Source organism: Vigna unguiculata, chromosome 7 (assembly GCF_037176805.1).
Source record: "Vigna unguiculata cultivar grain cowpea cultivar isolate G323 ecotype 2 chromosome 7, ASM3717680v1, whole genome shotgun sequence".
Taxonomy (NCBI): domain Eukaryota; kingdom Viridiplantae; phylum Streptophyta; class Magnoliopsida; order Fabales; family Fabaceae; genus Vigna; species Vigna unguiculata.
The window spans coordinates 10,065,834-10,088,074 of NC_140798.1; the positions used below are offsets into that span (position 1 = coordinate 10,065,834).

Consider the following 22,241-nt stretch of genomic DNA (forward strand, 5'->3'; position numbering starts at 1 on the left):
TCCCTTTTTAATTTTCTTCATCACATTCCATCTTGCTATCCATTTTTATCAATTACATTGATATCATATAAGTTTAATTCATTTTCACGTCTTGTTTTTTTGTTATAAAAGGTTTGAAAATGATAAAATATATATTCTTTTAGTTAATTGAAAAACATTACTTATAAAAATACAAGTATAATATTCATATGTTAAATTCAATCATTAACACTTCACATAACCTATTAAGAATGCATTTCTTTTACAGAAAACCCAATTTCTTAAATCAACACGGCAAAGTGCACACATGTATAATTCAAATACTGGCACCAAAGACTGCGTTCCTCAAGAGTAAAACACAACTACGAAATGCGAACCAATTTTATATTATTAAACAAAAAACAAGTGATAAAAGATAAATAAAGGAAAAAAATAGAAAGAAGGGGGATAACGACAAACAACATAATTAAGACTCAGGTGCCCTGGTAGGGATACAAAACATTATAAAACGCAACCAAAAAGGAAAAATAACGATCAGAAACAGCAATATGAGTATTGATGCCTTGATCGAACTTCAAATACATAAACTTATTCTCGTTTCATCTCTTCCTGCAACATTTTCACGCTATTTTCCCTATCAGGGGTTCAAAAACCCCACACCAGTTAGAGTGTGGCTATTAAAATCCTTCTCAATGATAAAAAAAATTCATAGTGGTGGCAGAAAAGGAGGAATCACTCAATGAAAGTCAGGTTTCGCTGGGTACGTGCAGCCAGGCCTTTGGATGATAACATTGGCAGCATAACACCCAGCCCTCACGCATTCTTCAATGGGCTTCCCCTTAACCAATTGTGAAAGAAATCCTCCCACAAACGCATCTCCTACAAAAACAACAAAAGTACATTATCAATTTAACAAGTTTCCTCAAACATTTTGGCTCTTTCCATGTTTGTTGCAATATCCATATTCCCACCACAGTATCTTAGCAGGAGAGATTAGTATTGCTTGAATCTATCTAAAAACATAATATAGCTATATGAATATTTCTAAAAAACATAATATAGCTATATGTCTGGTATCGTAAAACAATAGATAATTTGTAATAATTATTTAGAAACAACAATTATTTACAATGAAGAATAGGAAAGAAATACAAAACATACAGAAAACGAGGAAACTATAACTTGCGCGCATTTTACAATAATTGCCCATAAACTCAACTGTACATACAACTTTGCTTAAAGTCTAAACACTGAAAAGAATAGAACTGTGTACCTGCTCCATTTGTGTCAACTAATTTCTCTTTAGGTAATAATATCACAGGGTACAATTTCACTTTCCCATCCTCGGCAACACAGACAGGATCTGCACCTTGAGTGATAACGGTAATCCTTTTATGTGTTCCCGAAGCCTTTGGCAACTTGGAAATCTTTAAAGCTATTTCCTCTACGTTATCAGTCTAGTCAATAGGAAAAGAGTCAAAATACGTAACAAATTATAACTTCAAACAAAAACTGCAAGCCTTCCGATCTGCTGAATTACCTCCCAGCCTTGAACTTTGGAAAATGTTCTTGCTTCAGTCTCATTTCCAAAAACATAGTCCATATATCTGAATCCAAGAATGGACAGCGTTAATAAAATCCATATGAAATTTTTTTCTTTATTAAAATTAAAGGGTGAAGGATCCTTACGGTAGCACTTTCAGCAGAGCATCCTTGAAGAACTCACAGATAAAGGGAGCGGAAAGGTTCATCATGAAGGTCTGCATACAGGAATGGAATAGTTATTCCCAGAAACTGCTAGTAAGATGAGAATGCCAAGTTCGTATCATATCTAACCTTGCCATTTGCAGCTGCGTGTTCAGCAACTAATTGAATGGAATCGGGAGATACGGTGAGGAAAAAACCAGAAATATAGTAGTACTTGGCCTTTTCAACTATTCACAAAACACACGATAACAAATGTCAGTCATCTAGATTATTCAGGTATATGAGATAGAAAAGGACACTCTAAGGTAAGTTAACCAAATTTCTGGATATCAACAAGGTACCTAAGGCCCAATTTTCTGGTTTGACCAAATGCTCCGACTTATAGCAATTTGCAGCTGATAAGTTAGCAACAAGCGACCTGTATTTAGATGCAATCAAATAAAAGGCTTCATATACTTGTTTCGCGATCAAATATACGTTAAGCTGAAGTACACTATTTAAGAAAAAACATAAAATATAATTACTGATTTCTATAATAAGTAGAATAAAAAGTCAAGGAAAGTTTGATCGTCTGACCTTTCACCACCAACCACACAAACAGCACAAGTTCCAGTAGGTGCGGTGTCGATTTCATAATAGTGAACCTGATTGTTGAATGAATAAAAAGTTAATTTCAGAAATGGATTTCTAAGCGGTAAGACAAATCAAAAGATAAACTTACATTTACACCATCAAGTGAACATCTCTTCTTCATCTCCTCCCCAAATTTGTCCTTTCCTATGCAACCTATGTACCCTGTGGCACCAGGGGCTTGAAGCATCCACTGTTATGAGGTGAAAGCAAATGATTAGTTACACAACTAAAGCAGACTCAGCTCACTACATACAAGAAAGTACATACCTGAGCAACCCGGATTGAATTCTGAGTAGCACCTGCCAATGAGAAAATTATAAAAATCGTTAATATGAAATGTTCACCTCCATCCTTTTTCTCTCCCGCTCTTTTAGTAAAGCTACAATATGTGACTAAAAATCCAATAATTTGGATCAAGTCTATTACCTCCAGCAATGTACTCCACATTAGATTTGCTAGATAATTCTTCATACCTGAGACGATTGTCAGATCACATGAAAATATTAAAAATAAAATAAAATCTTATCCTAAAAAGAAAATATCCTCCAATAAAATACTAGCTCAGAAAAAAAAATGAAATCAGGAGAGAAAGCTAAAAATCTTACAAGATCTGGAGACTGAATATCTAACTAGTTTTTACATCAAGTTCTTAATTTTAAAATTTTATAAAAATATGTACATTGAGTATTTAGTAAAAGAGACAGGTAAAACTTGTGATTTTCCAGAACAACATTCTAGCATAAAGCATTAGCAGAGAGCACAACGGATAAGAAGTGGGTATACCGATTTTATACATCCCAAGGACTAGAACCACATCATATTAATAATATGTATATGAAATTACGAAAATGCCACACTCAGTACCAGAATAAGAGTAGGTTAATAGAATCGCCAATCAACCGACACAAATTCCTTTGTCTCTCATGTTTTCAGACAATGAACAATGATAGCAGTATATATGAATCCAGCTCAATTTTGGAGTATGTTTGGTAAGATTAACTGAAGAGAAAAAGTTTGGTAAAACTAGCAATCAACAAGTTGAAAGTAGTAAAATAACATTAAGGACATGATTAATTATTAACAAATATTAGTAGTAGGTAATTATATATCTTCAATAATTATAAATTTATACTTTTAATATATTATAATATTTTAATATATTTAAATTTCAAGTAATATTTGTGTAACAATTTGTTCTTTAATATAATTAAAAATAATTATTGTTTCTCAATAAAAAATAAATACCTTATTATAAATGAAAATAAATAGTTTAATCAATAAAACAATAGTAAACAAGTATAACATTACATCAATAATCCAAAAAAGTGTAACGGTAAAATCAAATCCAAAAATCAAAGTCATACAGAGGGTTTGAATATTAGCGTTTTCTATTTTTATTTTAAGATGTAAAATGGTAAAAATATAATTTCATCTGGATACATTGTTGTGAAATACTAATATCAAAATAATTTAATCAAAACTTCATCTACTAATATTTATCTATAATCTGTATGAAATGTTTAACCAAACACACTTGGTTGGGAAAGGTAGAAAAGTTTTAAATCTTCCTATAAATCCCCCTAATTGTTAAATGAAAATGCATTTTATGCTTATATGTTTTGAATATATTACGTAGATTTAATTTCCATATTAAGCCTCTCTTTAAAAAGAGAATCACCTTTAGTAGTACAACATTTTTTGTTTTGCTTTTTTTCAAGAAACTCTTTCAATAGTTAAGAGAAAAGCAATTGTAGTAAGTACTTGTTTATTATGAAAAAAATAAAACTATTTTCCATAATTTAAGTCACACCGACACCTGATAAAATAGGAAAAGTTAAAAAGACAAAGAATTGAAGTGCATGAATCTATAAACTTGAGTGCAATAATCTCAAACTCAGTCCATTTCAAACCAAGCGTGAATTTACAAGTAAAACAACGTTCTTACTTCACATAAACTAATTTTTGTAAGCATGTGTTTTAAACTTTTTTACCCGGAAAACTGATCTAACAATTACAAGAGCTTTTAAATATGTTCTTGTATAGAAACATTCCACTCATTCAACCAATAAAATTGAAACAAACAAGGGCTCAGTTGATATACACAGAACGAATAACAAATTCCAGTGGCTACGCGTGACAAGTTGCAGAGAGATATCAAAGGAAAAGAGAAAAATCTTACATAGGCTTGTGCTTATCCTCGGCGAGAATCGCATCGTTCAACTTGATACCATATCTGTTACACAGAAACAGAACAATAAGCGTTAGATCTGATCCATCGTATCTCGTTTTCTTTCAGATTTACACATCAATCACATAATAAACCTCTCCAACAGTGTTCTTATTAGTTCTAAGCTCAGAATAGCAATATTCCGCAACACATCATCATTAATAATAAATAACTATTAATATTATTACTCATTGACAGTAACAGTGATTTAAAGATAGGGAAATGTGAGGAACAAACCGTTGCAAGAAATCGTCGTCGACGACGGCAGAAATGTCAAGGAGAGGGTTACACATTCCGAGGAGAACGCCGTCCAACTCCATTGATGCGAGAGAGGAGAAAACAGAGAGAAGAGAAATGCGAAGAGTGGTTAAAGTGGGAGTGAACGAATGAGATGCAGATCTACACGAATGTGAACATGTTGCTTTCTTTTATAGGCGCTTTTGCTCTCTTTTTTTTTTTGTTTTTTATTTTTATTTTTTTGGGCTAACCGGGCTTTGTGGGATTGGTGGGATTCGCACGATAAAGGGTGTTTTATTACTCTGTCAGTAGCGAGGGAATTAAATTATTGGGACTGTTCGACAAAATTAATATAGAAAATTTATTGAATTAGATTTTTATGTTCTGTATAAGTATAATAAAATATTCAAATCAGAGATTATACCAGTAGATACTATACTTTAATATCGGGTTGTGCATGATTATGATTTCCTAATTTAAAAATAAAATGTAAGAAAACTATTGAGAAGTTAATTATTTTAAGAATTGTAAAGTTCTTTTACCTCAAAACATTTATTGCAGTACGTCAATTTTCATGAATGTATTAATTTTTAATGCAATGGTATTAATTTTGACTAAAAAATATTATTTTAATATAGAATTTTTATTATTGTTATTTTATTGTGATGTTTAGATCTGGAACCTCACCAATCCCTGGTCTAATTCCACCAACCAGGTTGGGGCCCAAAGTGGAAAGTGTATGGCGCACCACACACAATACCCTAATTTTCAACTCGTAGGTCACTATTTTACTTTTAAATGTCAATTGATATTACTATTTGACTACCCGAAATGCATTTGCATTTTTTTGTGAAACAAAATTCAAAATGAAAATGATTTAAAATTGCAATGGCAGTTAATAAGACATCGCCTATCACCTACTTCAGCAATGACTAGCACCTACCACAAACTTGGAATTCCTTTGGAAGTTGAAGATGAAGAAAAAAAAAAGACAAAATATATACAATATATATAATCTACTAATAATAAAATCAATTGCCATAATGGATTTCTCAAGTTGGGCTTGGATATATATCTTCTAATTAAAAAAACTGGGATATCTACTCAACAACTTCTACTTTTGTTATGCGTGCTTTCACCTTTATTCGATATTTATTTCTATACATTTTATAAGGTTCTAGACATGACATCGGCTCGCATTAGATATGAATAATGTCTACCTGCAATTTGATTCACGTAAAAAAAAATTACCTGCACCTATTTGCTCATTGGATACCTACATAAAAAGAAAAATCTGTGAATTATTTTCAACCTATGGAGACTGGATACCACATATATTTTAAAACACACAAAATTAAATTTTGAATATTTAAACACTACAATTACTTTAAAATTAATATAGTATTGAATAAAATAAAATACAACTAAAACTAAAGTTTACAAAAACTATCACTATTCTAGACGAGTAAGTCTCTACTTAGAAGTAAAGTTGCATTAGACAACTAAGAGAGAATGTCTAACCGACATAATGAGGTTGAGTACTTGACCAACATGGTCGTTAGGTCCAGCATTTCTGAAACATTTTCTTTGAAAACATATTCAAGGTCAATGTTGTTAATGATTAAGGAATGTGCAATTGTTTCACATCATTTGTTCACGTATAAGGTAAATGTGGTGCAATAAGAAAAGTTCGATCATACTACCTAAAATTTTGTATATGTACCTAAAATTTTGTATATGTATATTAGGTAGATTTTTTATAAAACATGTCATTTAATGTTAGTAAATAGTTGATAAGTGCTCATTTTACCTATTTGTCACATGCATTCAACACTTATCTTGGTTGATTATATTGCATAAATCGAGGATTTTACTCCATTTTGATTAGAATTTAGCAAAAGCATTTAGATATAAACATGAGTGGCGAATTATTATATTTTTTATGAATTTATGCAAAATTAGAAGAAATAGAGCATAACAACTTGAGCCTTAGAATTACAACTTCAGCAACTCAAAGGCCGTTTTAAAAAGATTTAAACTTTGCCTCCACAACTCAAACAAAGAAGATGGTGCCTAGGCCACAAGAAGAAAACTTCACCATGAAGCAACCTTAAGCACCAAAAATCTGGAGCTCAACCATGGAGGAAACCCACCATTGAAGAAAGTTATGTGATTGAACAACACAAAAGGGGTTTAAGCTAGGAAGAAACCCTCCATGGAGTTAGTGATTAAATTAACATTTCATGTGTGATGAACTGATCAATCATTTGTTGCATATATAGCTTGAGTTATGCGAAAACTAATTCATCTTATAGATCCAATTGAGTCATTTAAGGCTATTAGGAGGCAGACATGTTCCTATATGACTTAGCTAGTGTAAAGAGTCTTAATCATTGATGCAAAGAGTTCATTCTTCAGGAGTAAAGAATAATGAATGAACTTTGTTAATTCAATAAAACAGTAATTATGCACAAGAACATAATAGTGAAATCCAATCTCAACTTGTTTTATACACTTGAATTATTCGATTTTAACTTCGAGTTCTAGATCAACATCACTTTACAAATCCAAATAGCATCATGAGTCTTGATAGAAGTTGATCAATCCTTGTAAATACGACACTTAGTACTACAGTCGAACCAGTACACTTGGTGTGACTAATCTCGAGCTGGGACGTCATCAATAGTAAAATATAAAATTAAATATAATAAAGAATAAAAAAACCCATTAAGATATCTTTTTATTTTCTCTTCCTCTGTCTCTTGATTTACTTATCATTTATGTTCATCTTTCACTGTTTCACATGTTCCTTTTTATTTTTGTTAAAACAATTTAAACAAAAGTTCATTACTTTTGCTCTCATTTCTCACATGTTTTATTCCATCTGAAGAAAAAAAAAAAAGTAACCTCTCTTGCTCTCACTTGATACTAAAAATACTAGTTTGTATTTTTTTATCTCATGAGTCTTTTGTATATTAATTTTTTTATGAATATAAAAGAAAAAGTTAACTATTATGTATTTTGTCATAACCTGGTTGTAATTGAGGTTTTATTATAGATTTCCCTTTTAATAATTACATTTCAATATTTAATTAGATTTTAATATTTTACTTTTTAGTCTTGATTTTTTTTTTCCAAATAGTTATACTAATGAAGAATAAAGGATGGATTCATTTTTTAAAAGTGATAAAAGGGAAAACCTAATATGAATTTCAAACTTCTTATGAATTTCAAAATTAACAAGGTTATCAACATAGTTATTTCCTTCACAATAAACGTTTGAACTCCACATCATCACAAATCTTTATGCATTTTCCCCACCTTCCTTTAAGGCTAGGAGACAATAGAAATGATAATAAGGTTGGGCAAGTGCGAGCTTGATTATCTCATCTCTATCTTCGAAGTTAATCTTCATCCACGTCCTCATACCTAATGCATATAAAGTTTTCATCTTATCCCCATCCCCATTAAAAAATGAGTATATGAATAGTAGTGTATGTGTTTGTCTCTTCATTATTTCAAATATTAATTAAATAATTTTTATAAAAAATAAATATCACAGTAAAGAAAACCTAATATTAACAAAATGAAACATGTTTTCTTTTCTAATAATTGGATAAAGGTCAAATAGTTATAAAAAAAATGATCAAATGTCTATCTTAGAAAAATAAGTTACGAAACCAATGACTAAATAAAAGTTAATATACGATTTTAGGAATTGTTGATCAAGGTCGTATCCAACCAAATAGAACATATAAATGCAATACTCAGGAGTTAACCCAAGGTCATCTTCCAATGACCAAACCTTTCATTCAAAGCTTTTCATATGCAATTCAACACAAAAGGGGGGGTTGGCAGATTCAATTGACTAAATGCTAACAACAGATTAAATGAAATGAAACAGTAATTAAAACGTACTGATTTCCTTGATTCAAATACAAGTCCACTTAACATAGCCACCAAATTAACACCTTTGTCTACTCTCAATCCACTAGACAATAACCTACTAAGCGAAAGTTACAATCCCGTTCCATTACGCAATTAAGCAATGCATACATGAATTCATTACAGCCAAGCTACATACATTAAGCATGAACATAATCCAACCCAAACATATGCACTTAATTTGTAAATTAAGCATAAAAAAGATGAACCACATACACTCCACAAATTTAAGATAAAGAGATGGCAGAATTAACAAAACCAACAGAACCTCAAAGCTTCATTGCATTTTTCATCAAGGAATCAATACACGAATTTAGAAAGCTATGAAAATGGAGCAATTAAACACTTCAAAACTGAAATACCTTATGGGAGAACATTTAAAAAAATAAACAACCAAAACAAAACATCAAACCCTAAGTTGGATCATATGGAAATGTCAATTCAAGACTAAAATGAGATTTATAAAGCTTCAATGGAACCAAAATGGTTGTTGTATCATACAAAACGAAAACCACATAGATGGGCGTTGTTCCAAGTCATTAAAAATTAGAAAATGAAATTCCCAAGCTACCAAATGTGCAAAAAACATAAAATCCACAATGGATGTTGTGAATAATGCATAAAAACGTTAATTATGAGTGCTAAAACGTGAAAAATGAAGAAGACACCTCCATGGGTCACCAACCAAAGCTAAGAAACATGAAAATGGAGTCTGAGGAAGAAGATGTTGGCTGCCACATGAAAAGGAAGACCTAAACTCGTGGTCACAGCATCGTAAATCCACATATTTACAAAAATATCATTTTGGTCAGCAAAATTACAAAAATGTCACTATGGGCTGAAAATGTTGGCCCAATGACGTGGACAAACTAATTGACATGATGCAGATGTGGTAATGATGTGGAAATGAAGTGACAACTCTCTTTTCATCTTATGATTAGCATCCAAGCTCCAAAATTGCTTCACAAAATACCCAAAAATAATTAGAAATGAAAATTAGACCATTTAATACCAAATTAATCAAAATTCGGAATAATGGCCTAATGAAGCCCAATTGATTAAAATGCACTAAAAATAGACAATTAAACACCAAACATCCATAAAGATGAACACAAAAAGGCAATGAAATATGGGAAAATAATGAATCATCAATTGCCTAATAAATTAAACGTGTTTTCATAATTTAAAATGGGAACATGAAAGCAAATACAAATATTTGAACATGTTTGGGGATATGAACATGGCAGACATGTAAACAACCACTTTGTCCCCATACCCAATTTAAAAATTCAAGTATTATCCATACTCATTAGTATCCTATCAATGTTAGGGGTGGGCAAAAGATCCAACTTTCTTGATCAGATCTACTTTTACTCTAATCCAATCCATTTAAGATTCAATTTTATAAAAAATTCAATCCATTTTATTCAATCTACATTTCAATCTAATCTACATGTTATATATTTTTTGGATTGGATATCCATTCTTTGAATCTAGATTTCAAATATGGAAAATCCAAAATATCCAATCCAAATTTTCATTCTAAGTTTTTAGTTGGGTTAGGCTGTAGGAATGGATGGACTAGCCCAGACTGAAGCTCGAGATGCGCAGGTCGAGACGCGTCAGACCAAGCCGAAGGTATCTTTTCATAGGCCATAAGCTCAAATTCAAAGGTATATTTTCAGCTAGATTCACTCCACTTGGCCCAACCTTAAAGATCTTAAATCATGAGCTGCACATTGTGTAATCCATGAACTAAATGTGTCCCAAAATGAGCATCACACATTCTACAATGCAAGGAAGGGAAACATTCTTTCAAAGTGAGAGTAGGTATGGCCAATTTCCTCTATAGCATTGTAAAGCTCAATGACCATAGGCTCAGGTTTAGAGGAGTCTTCCTCAGCTTGATTCATTCCACTTGGTTCAACCTCAAAGATCTTCAATCACGAGTTGCACATTGTGTAAAATTCAGAAAGAGAGTTTTCAAAATTGGTTTCACTATTTTCACGCTCAAAAACCATAAAAGTTACTTCATTATCTGAAAAACCAATTAATATTGTCTGCACATAAGTGAATTCAATTGGTTGATTTGTCCGTACAATCAGTTGATTTCACTTGACTTAAGTGAAATCAACCGATTGCATAACAATTCAACTTATTGAATACATTCATACCAGAACTATATGCAACAAGCCTTTTAACTTGTTAAAACCCTTTTTAACATATTGAAAAGGACAGACAAAAGACAAAGAGATCTACACTACATCATACAGTCTATGAATTGAGTCTAATCTTCAAGCTTTTTTATCTTCATGTCAATTTCATATTCAATAACCCCCAAGCTTGATCAACAATGAGTCACTTCAAATATCTATTAAGTTTTCATCAAAACACATGATCACATGCGCTATCTTCATCAAATTCATGCACTAAGGTCAATTGTGCCAACAAACTCAATTTGGCCAAACCTGATTCAACTTCTCTCTAGCCCATCTAAGCATGACCTAACTTGATTCTGATCCAAGTTGGACCCAAACGAACTTGACTCAACATGCGCCTAGCTCAACCAAACCAAATGTGATCCCAGGCTGACTTGGTTTGGCTTGGACTTAGATTGACTCTACCCAAACTAAGCCTGGGTTGACTTGGCTTTACCAGCTTAGGCTAATTCAATTTAATCGAGGTTGAGCAACCTTAGCTTGACCTGAACCTAGTTAACTTAGCTCAACTTGAGTTGGGGCATACTCAACTCGACCTAGGACAAGGTCGACTTAGCTTGACCTAGGCTCGATTTTATCTAGTCTTGATCAAACTAGGACTCACTTGAGCTTAGCCCAACTCGGCTGAACGTGGATCGACCCTAACTTTGATTAATGTTGACCCACCCCAACTTGTCTTGACCTAGATCTAAGTTGAATAAGCTTGACTTGGGCCTATGCCAACTCGACTTAACCTAACATGATGAAGGTTTTGTAAGTTTTGAAATTGTTGAAATCCCAAGAAGGGGGGTTGAATTGGCTAGTTAAAAATAGAATGTCTTTTGAAGGTTTAAAATTGTTTTAATTTGAATCAATTTGATCACCAAGTTTGGATGCAAACACCTTTAGACGGTACACTTTCAACCGATCAAAAACATAGTTAGTCGATTGATTTTACTAAACAAATGTTGTACTGGTATAATAAATCGATTAAATCAAAACAGTCGATTGAAATACTGGGAAAATTACAAAAATGTAGATTTGTGATTTAAAGCAAGAACAATGTAAAAGATCAATCAAGACAGGTTTTAATGAGTTATACATGCTCAATGTTGCAGATGCCACCACAACACTCAAGAATATCAAAAGGATGGTTTAAATCCAAATTCTTTAAACTTTGAATGATAATGCAAGAGAGAAGGGTTAGAGAAAAGATTAATGCACAAGATTTTTATACTGGTTTACTCAAACCTGAGCTACATCTAGTTTTTCAAGGCAACCCGAGCTTAACTTTGTACTATTTCAAAAGATTTATAAAGTTTACACTCTTACACTTTCTAAATAAGCAAAAACACACACAAAAGACTCTTGAATCACACAAGAATCACAACTCTTGCAGACCTGGAAAATCAATAGGCACACACACAAAGCTTGAGAAAGATCACACCTCAGTGGTAGCACAACCCTGCCCACCACAAACACCTTTTCCAAGCTTCAACCACACAAAAAAAAATGCTCCAAGAATTGACCCAATATCAATCTTCACCAGCTGCAAACTGAATGATCACGAAAGAGAGAGAATTTCAAGGTTTCTAGAATGGTTTCGCGCTAAAAAATGGTCTTGTTACCTCTCTTTCGAAAATCACATCACTTATAGTCAAACTGTTACGAAATTCAATAGGTTGATTTTAAAATCAATCGGTTGATGTCACTTAATTTAATAAGTGAAATCAATCAATTAAAAAATAAATCAACTGATTGAATAAGTTACAGTTTAAGACTACTGCAGTTAACTTGTTAACCTGTTGAAAATTCAAACTCAACTAAACATGGGTCAACCTGGACTTAGATAAATGGTGATCCACCTCATCTCGATTGAATGTGTACTTGGCCTGACTTAACTCAAATTGGGTCCAAATCGACTCTACTTGATCTTGGATCAAATTGACTCAGCTCAACCTAGGCTTAGACCAACTTATGACTTGACCTAGGTTCAACCAACTCGACTCGATTGGGACCAAGATTTACTTGGCTCTAGTTGAACTTAAACCAACTTAACTTAACCTGTGTGAACATGACTTGATTTTGATCGGTGAAGACTCGACTTAACCTTGAATGAGCTTGACTCAATTCTATTTTACTTGAGTTTGACCTGATCTAACATTTCATAACATGAAAATAATCTTATTTAATATAAATTGAGAAATTATTTTTACAAACATTTAATAAAAAAATCTACAACAACTTTGAAAAAAAAAACATCAATCAAAATTGATTACAAAAGACGATCAATATTAATATTTTTTGAATTTGATTGTAATTGAAATATTTTATGAAAAAAAAAATTAAAATTCACTAAATTTAAATTATCTTATTCAAATAAAAGTGAGACGTTATTATTTTTTGCTGGCTTTCCTTCCTCATTTGCAAAGAAAAGCGGAAAAGTCCTGTGACATGAAAGTGTTATAGTTTTTATAGTTTGATGTACATGATATAGTAATAATAGTATCATTAATAATATTAAGCATTGCATTTAATAATAATAAATAAATTTATATTTTAATAATAAAAATACTAATAATATTATTAAATATAAATAATATTAATATTAATATTAATATTAATAATAATAATACATTCATAAATCAAATCATTCAACATCTTTCATAATTTTTTTTTCATTTCTCTTCATTTCTTACCATTTCTCCCTTCATCTAAAAATTCTCACATTTATTTACCTTTCTTCTCCCTCAAATCAGCTCATTTCCACTCCTCTAAATCTATCATCCACTCAAAAAACGGGCTTAAGAAAGTGAAACAATTTAAAACAACATCAATTCAAATTCAATATATTTAAATATCTTAAAAATTATGAAATCCTTTATCTAAATACATGGTCAATGTTTTATTTTATTTTCATCCTGGGTTGAAATCTATGTTTGATGTCTAGCATTGGATAAGACCATTAACTATTTGTCTTCAACAACAACAAAAAAATAAAACAGTTAAGTATGTTCATGAACCAAAGCATTTTAAATCCAAATAGTATTTGTAGACTGAGTAAAAATCCCAACCACGACAACATCTAACTATTTGTATTCAACAAATAAGGTTTGCTGGTGTCTCTAACACAATTTTAGTACGTGCTATCTCAACTTTAAGAAAATAATTAACTTAATCCTTTTTAAAGATAAAAATACTTTAACCTTAACAAAAATTATTGCATTTATAAGATGTCAATCAATAAGTAAAAATAAAAATAAAAACAAAAAAATATATAAAATTCAAAATAAAAGAATGTAAAAACTAAAAGCATAATAAATCTGTTGAAGTTTGACGCTTATAAATAAAAATAAATAAGTTACAAACACATAATTTGGACACTTTTATAACCATAATTGAAGCTTGAGTTGATAAAGTTCACGAGTTATTTATAAATATTAGATAACAACTCGGTCGTCACATTCAAATATTATCAACCATATTCATTAATCAAGTGTAATAATCCTATTCGGGAAAATTATGTTGCAGAAACAGAAATTGTTAGTTCAGGCATATTCATGAACCATGACAACATCTAATTGGAATTTCCCAATAATTATGTGTCTTCTAAGAGGATGGGGGCAAAAACAAAGTCACGATTTTGAATAAAAATTAAGAAAAATAAATTAAAGCAAACAATATCCAGCACAAAGAAAGATTGTAGGGATGAACAAATGAAACATCATCTGGTGATTTTATTTAGTGCTATATTATTGACAAAGAATACTAAAAAGGATTAACAAGGGTCATCAATCAATGTGCATTGTGAAGGGGTTCCTCTCAATGCCATTAGACTGCAGTGGGAAGCCAATATTTCAATGCTTGCCCATTCCTTGTCTGTTTGTAAAATGTCACACACTTAGTTGAGTCTTCCTTTAAGATCAGGTAATCCCATTTTTTCGGATAAATAAGGGTAAATAAAAAGAAAGTTGACTGAAAACCAAAATCATAAGCAAGAATTTCTTGCTGACTCCGAATCAAAATTTAAAGATGATCAATGATTGCTTTTGTAAATTCAGTTGTCTTTGAACTGCCACCAAGATCAGCAGTTCGGTACTTCCCTTCTGCAATTGTTTTGAGGATGGCGTTTTGAATCTGTTCCGCTTTGTCATTGAGGTTCAAATGGCGCAACATTGAAACACCACTCAGCAGTAAAGCAGTCGGGTTTGCCAAATTCTACATATACGGAGGAAAATAGTAAGCAACAATGTATATCTCATAAAAAGTGTTGACCTAGTTAGATACATGCAACCTTACTCCTCGAGAGATAGGATGTTGTTTCGAAAGAACTAGCAACCACTAAGGATTTGATTAGACAAACTGCTTTATAAGCATTACTAGGAAAATAAAATACGAAAAAAATAAATAAGTTTCTCTTCTTTAGCTTTTCTCCAAAATCATTTTTTTTAACTTGTACATTAACTATTTTACCTTATTAAGAAACTTATTTCATTTTTTATCTAATTGTATTTTTCTAGAAATGCTTAAGAAGTTTACCAAAATAGATTCTAAGAAGGGGGGAAACCTGATGGTTGTGCCAAATCCTAAACAAATATAGGTTTAATATAAGAGATCATTTTCAAAAGGAAGAGAGAACATTAATATTGTGAACAGAATTTTCATAAGGGGAAACTCAAATTGGTAGCTTGCTTCTTTTTAAAGGACTAATTTTGATACAGTAGTAAGTATCGACACTAGAGAAAATAATGTTACATATGACCTACTAATGAGAAAATCCTTAAATATCATGAAGCAAAACACACCACCAAAATTGAATAACAGTCGGGCAAGAATGTCCAATACCATAAGTCTAAAAAGTGATAACTAATACCTCTAAGGTTCTGTTTCATCTTTAATTTCTAATCAGTTTCATATTTTAGGAACACTTTTATATTCTCAACACTTTTGCTAAAAGCAGTAATCTTACGAGTTAGGTTCCAGCATCCCCATATTATAAATAACTAAAGCTGTTCATAGATGTTTGACCATAAATGCAAAAGAAAAACTACTAATTGAGAGTAGAGACAATAATTGTGTAAAAAGATTACATATATTAATCCATTAACGACTGTGACTAGATTAAGAGATGAGAAGAAGCCAGAAAGCTTCTAAGGAGCCCACATTATAGCCCAGTGCCCCCCACCTATTTTTGGCTAACTTTCACTTAAATTATTTATCAAACAAGACTAAGCTTCTAAAAAAGTATGCAAGCATTTTGCTAAAGACTTGGAAATTTTAAAAAGCCCAAGTGGACAACCAAGATGACTCATTTCATTATTATATATTAGATATGACATGCACATTTTGTTGCAAATTAATACATCATTTCAACTTCATACAAAATATAATAATTTAAAGACTATATCATTTTGAAAAATATAAAAGTGTAATTTCTCCGTCTGGTAGTTGGCTTTCAAATAACGAAAATGTCTATACAGACTTTCACTCAAACCGATCCCAAAACTGAAGCCTGTGGTAGGCTCAGGCTAACATTTTGCAATCACGTAAATGTTTATTTGGGTGGCCTGTCGGGTTAAGTCAATTTTCAACCTGAATTAGGATGGTACCAAAAGCTTTCCCTATTAGTTTGTCTAATGCCTCGCAACAAAACTATTCATCACAAGTATGAAACAAACTCATCACATTCCATGACAACAGGGCACAAAAAGGTAGTACAGATACTACAAGGTAGAATGAATACATTCACAGCTCACCTTTCCAGCAATATCAGGTGCTGAACCATGTACTGCCTCTGCAAGTGCAATACCTCCCTCACCAATGTTGCAGCTGCAAAAAGACATTAAACGTTGTCAGATGATATAATTGTGAGTTTCACATTTCTTTGGATAAATCAATAAAAATACCTTGGTGTTAAGCCCAATCCCCCAACCAAGCCAGCACACAGGTCACTGATAATATCACCATAAAGATTAGGCATCACTAGTACGTCAAAAAGTGCAGGATTCTTCACAAGCTGTAGATGGTCAGAAAAGAAAGTGTCAATAATTTTCTAACACATAGTATTTCTAAATGCAGTTTTACATTACTCTAACTCATTATATTACCATCATGCAGCAATTGTCAATGACAACTTCCTCATAAGTTATCTCAGGATATTTCTCTGCAACCTCACGGCAACACTGAAATAATTTAAAAGAAAAGGTGTTATCAATAGAATTCGTGAACAAAATTTGAGACTAAACATTTCATATAGGCATGTATATGGTGGACCTTGAGGAAAAGACCATCAGTCTTTTGCATAATATTGGCTTTGTGTATTGCAGAAACCCTCTCTCTTCCATGAGACTTGGCATAGTGAAAAGCATACTCAGCTACCCTTAAACTTGCTTGGCGTGTAATGATTTTGAGACTTTCCACTACACCTCTCACAACCTGAAACCAAAAAATACTAAACAAATTTATAATGATCAGAATTCAGATGATAGCACTTAATACCAATGGTAGTGAAATTTACCTGATGTTCAAGTCCACTGTACTCGCCTTCAGTATTTTCACGGATTGTAATCAGATTGACATTATCATATCGAGTTTTGTAGCCAGGAAGACTGTAACAAGGCCGAACATTGGCATACAAATTGAGCTCTTTTCTGAGTGTAAGGTTTAATGAGCGATGCCCTTTTCCAATAGGGGTGGCCATTGGCCCTTTCAAGCCAACCCGATTTCTCCTAACAGATTCCAAACTTTCCCATGTGAGAAAGCTTTGCGTTCTAGGGTCAATTTCAGTTCCCACATAGTGCTCTTCCCATTCTATTGGGACGTCAGCTGCTTCAAATATCTAGTATTACAATAGCAATAATAATTGAATGTGTATTAGATGAATTCAACCAAGCAAGTCATTTCTATAACTATACAAATCTACACAGCAAGAAGCAAATATTGCAAGCGAGATGAAAAAGAATAAAGTATAGAGAATGTTAATCAGATATCACTTTCAATAGCAACCAGGAGGGAATTATAAGAGTGGAGAACAGATTGCAGAGCCATGGAAAAGTGAGAAAAGTAAAACAACCAATATAACCTTAATACTAGGAAATCAAGCAAGGTATAGAAAGTATTTCTTCACACATATGATGCCCGATGTCTTCCAAGAACGGCTTGCAAAATAGCAAGTCTTGGCACACACACACAACCTTCACCAAGAAATTGTAAATCTTAAAAGCCACACTCTTAAGAACTAAAAATCTTGTTTTTTAAAGCTTAAACTATGTGTGCGTCTGTGTGTTCATGCCCTGCAATCTATACCTGTGTCTCTGTCATTGTCTAGCTTCATAGTATATATAGAAACCAAGAGCTATTTCAAGTCCAGCTTAAATTACTGAAAATTATATAAAACAAAACTCGGCAGAAAGATGAAACTTGAGCGTATCAGTAAAGGATCATTTAGATTCATGAAGAAGTTAGTCATATTATCTCTATCATCCCTCGCACACATTACACAAGCCCTAGCGATACTGACACCATAAACATTAGCCACAGCAACATCTCGTAACTTTATCTAGTTAGTTGCCCCTGTCCACAATCTAAACGTTGAGAAACCACACATAAAAGAAGGCAACTGCCGCTGTAGCTCAAGACAGTGTACGCATTGCATGCTAAAAACATGACACCATATATAATTATACAATCGCAGGAATAATGCAATGAACCACAGGCCTGAATTTTAATATATTTTCTAAACGAAAAAGTTATTTTTAATTTCAAAATTCTTTCCTCTTGCACGTCAACAACAATAATGAGAAAACATTTCACAAACGTTTAAACGACAGGTTTCCTTTGTGTTTGCAAAAAAATAACATTAAAATTTATTTAAAGAGAAAACGAATTCCCTAGAACAATTATTTAGATTTTATACATAATATTATTGAAGTAAAGTTCGCTCAGGAAATTCTAGATTATCATTTTCTAGGTGCGTGATTAGCTATTGTACACATAATTTCACGCAGAAACAGCGCGAGCGAGTACAAATCAGAAACACAGAGACAATAGAAAAACAAAGGCATCGGAATTGAAAGCGATTCCGCGTATCTACAAAGGCGGAAGAATTTGTGAGAGGGGAACCTGTTTGACGGAATCAGCGATCTCGGGGCCGATGCCGTCGCCGGGGAAGAGAGTGGCGCGGATCGTGGAGGAAGCGGCGGAGGAGAAGGCCCTAGGGTTTGACAGGAAGCGCCCTCCGAAGGTTCGTCGCAGGAGCTGAAAAGTCATGCTTGACCACGAGCACTTTCTCACGCGCACAGCAAAAACGCAAACCAAATTGTTATTGCAACCAAAAGAAACGAAAGTAGTGTATTAGTGAGACAGGGCGAATAGAAAATAGACGGGATTGTGAGGGTATCAGCAGTGGAAAAGTATTGAAGGGTAAAATTGAGAAAAACAAATGTGTAGTTGAAAAATTCAATACAAACAAGGTTATGTTTGACAGCAATGAAATATATATGGTGTTAAAAAGTTAGTTAAAAGTTGAAAGATAAAAACCAGTTGTGAAGTTTTCGAAGCTAATTGTTTTTCTTTCTCTCTAGATCTTGGATTTTCAAAGCTCCATAACTCATACATATTTTTTTTTTCTGAAGTAATTTCCTTTAAAAAAAAGAAATTTCTTCCTATTTTATTTATCCAAGTAGACGAGCCCAATTCTGATATCGTTTTCACTTTTTCTTTATAAGGAGTAAATAAAAAGAAGAATTCTGGTCAATAATTTAATAAAAATTAAAATAAATATAAAAATTGGTATATGATTTTGTTTTTGGGTCTCTAAACAATGTGAATATTAAAAAAAATTAAATAACAAAACAAAAGTATTTACAAGATATCAATTTCAATTTGTGTCGTGTAATATAATTTCGAATATAATTTGTTATTACTAATAATGATTGGAATAGTACAATCTTTAATATAAATTGGCGTACATGCATGTGTTATCGTGTATACTATTTTTTATACATGAATGATGGTATATTAGTAAATGATAACAATGTAATATTATTAAGTTAATATATAAAATAAATTTATATTTATTAAAAATGAAGTGAAATGTTAAAAATAAAGTGAAATGAATAGATAAATTAATTGTTGATGAATAAAAAAAAGAAAAAAAAAGATAGAGTTTTATAGAAAATAGGCAAAAATAACCGTTAATTTTAAAAATTTAATAAATAATTATATTGTAAAGAATAGAATTGGTATTATGAGATGTGGACACAAAAGAGAAAATCCTCTTTATAGATTACTAGCAAAAAAACATACGCGATAGCGCTTGTGTGTTTAAAATAAAAAGAGTTTTCCTAGAAAACAGTCAAAATAAAAGAAATTTTAAAAAAAGTTAAAGATAAACTAATTATACAATAATTAATTTTTAAAATAATAATTAAGGGTAAAATTGAAACGAAAAATAAACACAAAATAGGAAATCTCTCTATATTGTTATAGATTGTTAAAAACTTAGTCAAACATATAATAATGGAAAAATAGTTATAAAATTTAAAAAATTCATTAGAAAGTATAAAATAGTTAAAAATTTGAAGTGATGTACATTTAAACATTATTATCAATTACAATTAAATTGTTTATCAAATAATTGAAAAATAAACAGATAATAAAACTTAAAAAATAGGAGTGAAATAAATACCGTAATTGAAAATTTTATTTTAAATATACATAATTGATATTTAGAAATAAATAACATTGTCATTAATAAACATTTCACTAAAGTAAAACTTTAAATGTGACTCACACGTAACTCATTAAGTTATTTTTAATTATATGTATAACACCTTAAATTGTCAATCTTCTTTCTAAATATTGTTTTGGTTATTTCAAATTCCATCAATAAATTTGTAAATTTTGTCTATATTATTTTATGTTCATTGAAAATAAAATTTTTTCTTGTAAATTTAATTTATCTTCCTTTGTCACAATTAAATGCAATCTTAAGTATGAACGGATTATCTTTCAATCAAGTTATTTTGAATTGGACTAGAAAAATTGATAATATTTTTTAATTTTAAAAATATTTTGAATTCATTTACAAATTGAGTAAATGAGCATTTAGATAATGAAATTCAAGAATATTTATTACATCTTATATGGAACTAAAAGAGGTAGTTGATTTGAAAAAAATATAATTGTTCAAAACTTTCCTAAAGTATTTTCCAATGATATACTTGGTTTGTTACTCAATAGAGAGATTGAAATTTCAATAGATTTGATGTTTGAGATTGAACCAATTTATTAAAGTTGTCATTTTAATTTTCAACTCTTGGACTAGCCCTGACCCCTCTAGAGCTAGGCCCTATTTTCGTGGTCCACACACCAAGGGCTTTTTTCAAAGCCCATGGCACCTAAAGCCCCCAAGGTAGTGGTTCTGCAACATGTGCTCTCATTAGTGACTCTAATTAGGATATACTTTAATTAGTGACTCAATAGGTGCTTGATAATGTCCATTTTTATCTCTTTTTGTGTGTTTATTGTCATGAATAAATCAACTATTGCCTAGCTTTTATCTTGTTATAGCCTCAAGTTTAGTGTGTTTTGTATTGTTTTGTGTTTTAGTTATTTTATGCTTGTTTTGCCTCTAATCTCTTTTTTAAGTATGTTAAATAAGCTAATAGGAAGCATTTGTGGTGAAAGAAAACAAGCAAGAACTCAAGGGAGCATGACTGAACAAGAAAATATTGATTTTGAAGCAAATACCCACGTCGAGCGCCACTGTAATCATGCCCAGTGCTTCAAATACATAATGATGTCAAACTGCCTAAGGCTGAGCGGTGGCGAACTGGGGTTGAGCGCTACAAGGCTGAGTGGTGGAAATTGAGGCTGAGCGTCATTCAGTTCGCAAAATTTGGCGCTAAGTGTTGTTGAGACAAGGTTGAGCGGTGGCTCACTAACATGTCAAAAAAATGGATTTTTAATCTTGTTTCTCAAGAGGGTTTGGAAAATTCCTCATTTTGCACAATAGAAAAACACTTTTGGGTGCTTGGAGAGCCTCTTAGAGGTTGCTAGGAGTGTTGGGAAGCTCTCCCACTTCTCCTTGGGTCTTCTCCTCCATTCATGGTGGTTTTTCACCCTTTTAGGGTTGGAGAGGAAGATGAGTCACGAATTGGAGGTGTTGATGTGAAGGGGAGGCACAATTGGAGCATGGAGCAGCTGCTAAGAGTCTTGGGAGAGGTGTTGCATCTTCTTTTTTGTTTCCATCTCTTCCCTATCTCTCTAATTTGTAAAACTTAGGTTCTCCACCATGGACAGCTAAACCTATT

General features: G+C 31.9%; 2 protein-coding genes across 2 annotated transcripts; both read right to left on the minus strand.

Annotated features, from left to right (window-relative positions):
* Nucleotides 1–427: 427 nt before the first annotated feature.
* On the minus strand, nt 428–4,971 carry LOC114192183 (adenosine kinase 2-like). Its single transcript, XM_028081816.2, has 12 exons — nt 4,784–4,971; nt 4,499–4,552; nt 2,746–2,792; nt 2,587–2,618; nt 2,408–2,509; nt 2,263–2,330; nt 2,028–2,104; nt 1,816–1,913; nt 1,669–1,739; nt 1,520–1,586; nt 1,253–1,436; nt 428–858 (listed from the first exon to the last, which is right to left on the minus strand). The coding sequence occupies exons 1-12, from the start codon at nt 4,864–4,866 to the stop codon at nt 716–718; spliced, it is 1,026 nt and encodes a 341-aa protein (XP_027937617.1). The 5' UTR covers nt 4,867–4,971; the 3' UTR covers nt 428–715.
* Nucleotides 4,972–14,635: 9,664 nt separating this feature from the next.
* LOC114192048 (isocitrate dehydrogenase [NAD] catalytic subunit 5, mitochondrial) lies at nt 14,636–19,304 on the minus strand. The gene is made up of 7 exons (XM_028081601.2): nt 19,048–19,304; nt 17,444–17,764; nt 17,200–17,361; nt 17,034–17,108; nt 16,833–16,942; nt 16,683–16,755; nt 14,636–15,144 (listed from the first exon to the last, which is right to left on the minus strand). The coding sequence occupies exons 1-7, from the start codon at nt 19,192–19,194 to the stop codon at nt 14,953–14,955; spliced, it is 1,080 nt and encodes a 359-aa protein (XP_027937402.1). The 5' UTR covers nt 19,195–19,304; the 3' UTR covers nt 14,636–14,952.
* Nucleotides 19,305–22,241: the final 2,937 nt, after the last annotated feature.

Coding starts and splice junctions, on each gene's coding strand:
- LOC114192183 (XM_028081816.2), bottom strand. CDS start 4,866: ATGGAGTTGGACGGCGTTCTCCTCGGAATGTGTAACCCTCTCCTTGAC. Junction 2,793..4,498: donor GAGGATAAGCACAAGCCTAT/GTAAGATTTTTC, acceptor CAATCGTCTCAG/GTATGAAGAATTATCTAGCA. Junction 859..1,252: donor AGTTGACACAAATGGAGCAG/GTACACAGTTCT, acceptor TTGTTTTTGTAG/GAGATGCGTTTGTGGGAGGA.
- LOC114192048 (XM_028081601.2), bottom strand. CDS start 19,194: ATGACTTTTCAGCTCCTGCGACGAACCTTCGGAGGGCGCTTCCTGTCA. Junction 17,109..17,199: donor CTGATGGTCTTTTCCTCAAG/GTCCACCATATA, acceptor AAATTATTTCAG/TGTTGCCGTGAGGTTGCAGA. Junction 16,756..16,832: donor GGATTGGGCTTAACACCAAG/GTATTTTTATTG, acceptor GTCTTTTTGCAG/CTGCAACATTGGTGAGGGAG.